The following is a 6,511-nucleotide window of genomic DNA, read 5'->3' on the forward strand; positions in this document are numbered from 1 at the left end:
ATTTTACAGCTGCCCTGTCAATGACCACTTTCACAGGAAGCTAGTGGATCTTCCAGACAGGAGAAACTGTCTCATGGGTTAATTATGCCTGTGAATTCTTTGTAAAGAGCTCCTAGTACAATTTCTCAGTTCCTGTCCAGTAGACTTACTCGACTACTTCTTTTGCTCTTTCACTTATCTTCTCCTTTTACTGTATTAGCTCAGAAACATTGCCTTGGCTTGTACATGAAAAATTGAACATTTACTTTCCTAAAGGGTTAGTTCACCCCAAAATGAAAAGTCATTAATTACTCACCCTCATGTCGTTCCACACCCGTAAGACTTTCATTCATTTTCAGCACACAAATGAAGATCTTTTTGATGAAATCTGAGAGATGTCCCTCAATTGAATGCCTTTGCAACCACCACTTTTGACTCTTCAAAAAGTTCATAGAGAGGTTGTAAACCTAATCCATATGAATCAAGCGATTTAGTCCAAATTTTCTGATGAGACTCGATCGCTTTATATGATGAACAGATTTAATTTAGGCTTTTACTCACATATAAACATTTATCAGCGAACATAAGCAGAAGCTCAACCGAACATAAATAATGCACAAGAACAAACCTCTTCCATTTGTACCAATGACCAATGAGGTTCATTTTCGTGTCTTACGCAGCACGTTTGAGCTTCTGGAAGAGGTTTGTTTTTGTGCGTCATTCTTTTAGGTTGAGCTTCTGCTTATATTCGCTGATCAATGTTTATATGTGAGTAAAAGCCTAAATTAAATCTGTTCATCTTAAAAAGCGATCAAGTCTCTTCAGAAAGTCAGATTTGGACTGAACTGCTCGATTCATATGGATTAGTTTTACAATCTCTTTATGAACTTTTTGAAGCGTCAAAATGGTAGTTGCAAATGCAGTCAATGGAGGAACAGACATCTCTCAGATTTCATTAAAAAGATCTTCATTTATGTTCCGAAAATGAACTAAAGTCTTACGAGTTTGGAACAAGTAATTAATGACAATTTTTTGGGGTGAACTAACCCTTTAAGAAAGTAAATATTAAATTTTTCTTGTCAAATACAAGCCAAGGCAATGTTTCTGAGCTAATACAGGAAAGGAGAAGACAAGTGAAAGAGCAAAAGAGGTATTCGAGTAAGTCTACTGGACAGGAACTAAGAAATTGTACTAGGAGCTCTTTACAAAGAATTCACAGGCATAATTAACCCATGAGACAGTTTCTCCCATCTGAAAGATCCACTAGCTTCCTTTTTCATTTCATTTTGGGGTGAACTAACCCTTAAATGCATGTTCCTTGTCTTTTTGATAGAAATTACTTTTATTCAGCATTGATGGTTTAAACTGATCAGAAGTAACAGTAAAGAGATTTACATTGTTACAACAATTTTAACACATTTTACACTTTTTAGCAATAACATTAATAACCGTGATAATTTTGGTCAATTTCTGACACACACCAGCTTGATACCATCCAGGCAAAAAGAAATGCACATTTGAGCATGAATAGAATAATTTCATTTTGTTCCTACCTCAGGATGCAGTTGGTCAGAAGTAGCTAAATTATGATCGGCTGCTAAATGTGAGGGCAATTTCAATACGACCCGATTAGCATCATCAGGATATTGTGGGCCGAACTGTTTGATCGATGTTGGCAAAGATGAAAGACACAAGCCTACAGACAGACAAACCAGCTTTTCTCTGTATACAATTACAACCATTATGCAATAAATCAATGTAATAGTTGGTGAAATATCTCTGAGCGGTCAGGTAGGAGCATCTGTAAGTGAGCAGGGAAGGAAAACAACGTGGCAGCGGGGTGTTGAGATGTAAATGAATTCATCAGAAATATCTGTCCTTAATCTTGGCAACGTTTCCTGGACTTCAAAGGCTGCGAGCCCCCGCAGGAGAGCTCTGAGTCATGCAGCACTTATTATTTATGCACTTTACCAGATCTGTCAGTCAGCTGTTGGAGAAGGGCCAATTAATAATTTCTCTGTTTTCTTTCTCTCTGCATCTCTCTTATGTGATCATAGCTCATTCACACTGCAAACCTTTCCAAAACATGTCAACATGTGCTATTTTTGTCTTTGTTCTCCCTCCCTCATGCAGACTAACAAAGCGGTGACTAAAGGGGACTTTCACCACGCCAGCTCCAGCTCCAGACGAGCGCTCTTCCTCGCCGTACTGTCCATCACTATCGGGACGGGCATCTACGTGGGTGTGGCTGTGGCCCTTATCGCATACCTCTCCAAAAACAATCACTTGTAGCCTTCTCATGCCCAAACCACTCTTTCTTTTCAGCAGTCAGATGAAGACTGGATCACTTTGGGATCAGCTTTTTGAGAAAATGCCCAGAGGTCACAATATGGGACTCACCAGCAATGTGTTCCACTCCTGCACTTTTAAAAGTCATTCCCATTCCCATTTAATTGGGAACATAATCATTTGTGTAAATGTCCTGATCACCTTTCTGCATTTTCATGTGACCGTGCTGCCACCACTTTTATTTTTGTGCTCAACGTTTGTGCAAGTGCAAATCTAATGCTACACACATGAGATTTTGGCCAAATTAAAGTCAATATGAAATCAAAAGTGACCTGATTTACTTTCTTAATGCATGTTCCTGCTCATATTGTGTATATTTTTCCAAAGAAATCATAAAAATTTAATCATTTGCTCCCCCATTGAAACAACTTTCGTTTTTGTCATCAAATAGCATTGGATAATGGATGATCCAATAAATTCCCACTAGATGAAATTTGGTCGGTTGCACCAGCTGTGTCTAAGTTACAACTTAAAAACTACTAAATATATTTTGTTGTACCATTAAATTTAGTTGAAACATAACTCTACATATAAACTAAATATTTATGGAAGCCTCCGACCAGGAGTAACAGTCGGAATGAAACAGCAGATTGATTGAATTGCAGCGGATGGCCAAGGCGGCAAGCGCCAAGGGTGATCTGAGGATTGCAATGGAAGTGTTTCCACTGGGTGAATCCCGACAGGCCTCCCATTCCTCAGCATGCTCGTTCCGCCCAGTTGACTTCAGAGATGAGTTAGGGAGTTCACCTCAGGGTGAATTTAATTTCTCATTCAGGACTCGTGAAGAAGATAAACTGTTGATCGCAGCATTGAAGGCTTGGATTCTGCTTTTGGAAGCGGATGACTCGCCTAGGCCCCCACCATCTGGTGTGATGGTCCAGGCTGAGGCTGATGCTGAGTTGACTGCCGTGCTTGCCCGGTCACTGCAGATATTGGGCTCACATGGAATCCTCCACCCTGTCTTGAGCGTTCGCGTTTGGATGATTAGTTTCTGGGCTTCAGTGTTCAGTGCCTTTCTTCCTGCAAGTGCACCAGGAGATCTTAATGTCATGGAAGGCACCTTTCACTGCCAGAACACGTTTCGCAGGTTCTGCCTCCCTCACTACACTCAATGGCAGGGTGGCCAGGGGGTACACAGGTTGAGCATCTGATTGCAGTGCATCTGTACTCGCAGAGAGCTGCCACATGGAGGTATGGTCTGAGGCTCCCTTCCAGGTCATGTAAGTTTAACTTGTGAATGACAGCAAGGGCTTACAATGCTGCTAGACAGGCCGAATGCAGGAGCTACGCTTGCCAACCAATTTTGACCTATGGGCAACGAAGGCCACGGCACAGGCTCTGGGTCGGAGTGCCATCTATGGCTTAACCTTGCCGAGATGCAAGATGCCAAGAAAGTGCGCTTTCTCAGCGCTCCCATCTCCCAAGGTGGCCTTTTTGGCGACACTGTTGAGGTCTTCCTACAACACTTATCAGCAGTGAAAAATCAGACGGAGGCATTCAGACACATCTTGCCCCAGCACGACTCGGCCGCCACCTACAGGCCTCTGAGGTCCCATGCTCCGTCTGCCCATCGCTGAGGCCATCCCCCTAAATGGAGGTCCTTCCGCAGGAAGGTGACGTGTCCTTCATGTCTATCAGGTAGTGAACTTGCAAGCACTCCCTCGGATTCAAGGCAGCCTTAACTCTGCAGTGTCCTGTGCGCGCCCTGCGCATTTATTTGGACTGTGCAGAGAGCTTTAGATGCTCTTAGCAGCTCTTTGTCTGTTTCGGGGGACAGCAGAAGAGGAAGGCTGTCTCCAAACAGAATATCTCCCACTGGACTGTGGACACTATTTCTTTGGCATACCAAGCCCAGGCAGTGCCATGCCCCTGGGAATGTGAGCACACTCCACCAGGGGTTTTGCATCCTCCTGGGCACTAGCGAATGGCGCCTCCCTGACGGACATCTGTAGAGCAGTGGGGTGGGCTGCACCCAATATTTTTTGACAAGATTTTATAATCTCAGAGTGGAGCATGTTTCGTCTCGAGGGCAACTGGCTGGGTGTATCGCCTGCATTTAGCAGCCTTTCTCCTTTCTGAAGGCGATATTGTGCGATGTTTTTGTCGATGTGAGTATCCCATCTTTGGCGAACCCTGGACGCGCTCCTATTCTCCAGCACTCATCAGTAGCCGAATTTGGCGGACACTGTCTCGGCTCCTCAGCACAAACCTGAATGAGTGGAGCAAGCCATCTCCTTTTATACCCATATATCTTGGGGAGTGGCATGCAAATTCCACTTGCCAATTCTCATTGGCCCTTTCTGAAGTATCAGAGGTGTTTGGGGCTCCCAAGGGTGACCCCTAGTGTCACTACATCGACACAATGTCTCATTCCCTCCATCAGAGAATGGAAGTTACAATGATAACCAAGACTTTACTTAGCCTCTAGTGTGGACTTTATGTTCCAAGATCTTACGAATGGCTGGTGCAACCCTACCCAGATCCCTACATTTTTTTTCTTGTTGAATTTTGTTTCACTTGGATATCAGATTATAGTAAAATGTAAAGTAAAATGGGCTGTGAACAGCATTTCATCTTGACTTTAATATTGGTTTGTCACAAACACAGTATTTGGTATACCGATCTAATCTGTCAAAAGATCCGAACAAGATCTGAATCAGTATCTGAACAATCAGTGACTTTCTCAAATGTTTTTTGGATTATGTGAAGCATCTATCTGAAGTGCCACAGTGCTTTCAAGCCTTTTTAAGAGCTACTGAATCTTAAGGTCTGTGACACACGAAGGGGCATTTTCAACACTTTTTTGATATTACAGACACAAAATGAACAAAAAGCCATATAGATGGGTTGCTCAAGCCTGCGTGTGGACTTTTTTTGGAATGTATGGGTCAAGTAATTTTTGTGGGGCTGTAACATTCACTAATAACTACTCTGTAATTAAGTCCTAAGGCTTTCAGTTTACACATGTCAATCTATGCTGTAAATGCCTCCGCTGTCAAATTTTCTCCCATACTTTGGGAAACACCTCTTGCCAGCAAGCTCATGCTAATTAAATGTGGTCTTTTCATTCAAACATGGTGCCAGTGTGTTCATCTGATTTGGGCCATTTGATCTCGGAACATCTTTTTATGTCATGTTAAAGGGGTCATGAATTGAGAAATCAACTTTTCCTTGAGCTTTTGATATATAAGAGGTCATCATACTATCCTATAAGATTATCCTATAAGATTCAGAACTGAAAACTTCCTTGTTAGTTCAATAAAAGCTTTTATTGATACCGGGCCCATCGAACGACTAATCCTGGAATGTGCCTATGATAGGTGAAACGCCGCCTCCACAGAAGAAATCAACGCCTACTTCATCATTGCAACATTAGCCCCGCCCAATGTCGTGTTAGTGAGATTAGCAAAACAAGACAAAAATAACATTACCTTTCAAAGGATCCTAATGCTAGGAATATGGTTATTTATTTTCAACAATGTGAATGTCTCAGCTTTATTTATATGTATTTGCAGTTTCACTGTGGATTCTTTGACATTTAAATCACACTTTGGCGCAGGCTTTGCAAACAGTCTTTTACGATATGGACTCGACAGTAATGCAACAACATGTAAGTAACTGTGTTAATTATAATGCCTGATCTGATATGTATTTCTTTTATTTTATTTCTAAGTTATGACAATTTTTGATGTAAAAAGCATAATAACATTATAAGTGCACCCCAGGAAACATTATAAAACAATAAAACAACACAGTTCATGACCCCTTTAATGTCTTTTATGTTTATAATGAAGTGTTATTATTACCTGCATTTTGTTTATATAAGAACACATTTGTACACTGCATTTGCTCCAACAATACAAACCTAACATTAGTTCAGTTATGTATTGATTCATGTAATAATTGAAGTGACAGTTGTTACAGATTTTACAGTACCATAGTGAGTATGTTAGAAACATTAAGAAGAGTTCTGTTCAGTTACAGTAGTTCCTTGACAACATGAAATCATGAGCAGACGAACCAGCAGAACCTCAAGATGCAATACTGGAAGAATTTATCCAAAAGATTGACATTGTGAACAGTATTTTATGATTTGTGGTTCTGATTATTGACATCTGATTGGAATGTCAAAGAAACAGTTTTGTTAATTTATGTTAAAGTGAGTAAGGTTAAATTTAGATTA

The 6,511-nt window shown here is 41.1% G+C and overlaps 1 protein-coding gene across 1 annotated transcript in view; it reads left to right on the forward strand.

Moving 5' to 3' along the window:
* Positions 1-6,090, forward strand: part of LOC127524483 (synapse differentiation-inducing gene protein 1) — a 43,423-nt gene extending 37,333 nt beyond the window's left edge. Inside the window, exon 4 of the mRNA XM_051915997.1 lies at positions 2,113-6,090. Coding sequence (XP_051771957.1) covers positions 2,113-2,271 — 159 coding nt within the window. The 3' untranslated portion in view covers positions 2,272-6,090. The remainder of the gene's footprint in view (positions 1-2,112) is intronic.
* The last annotated feature ends 421 nt before the right edge of the window (positions 6,091-6,511 follow it).

This window comes from Ctenopharyngodon idella, chromosome 13 (assembly GCF_019924925.1).
Source record: "Ctenopharyngodon idella isolate HZGC_01 chromosome 13, HZGC01, whole genome shotgun sequence".
In the NCBI taxonomy this organism is placed as follows: Eukaryota; Metazoa; Chordata; class Actinopteri; order Cypriniformes; family Xenocyprididae; genus Ctenopharyngodon; species Ctenopharyngodon idella.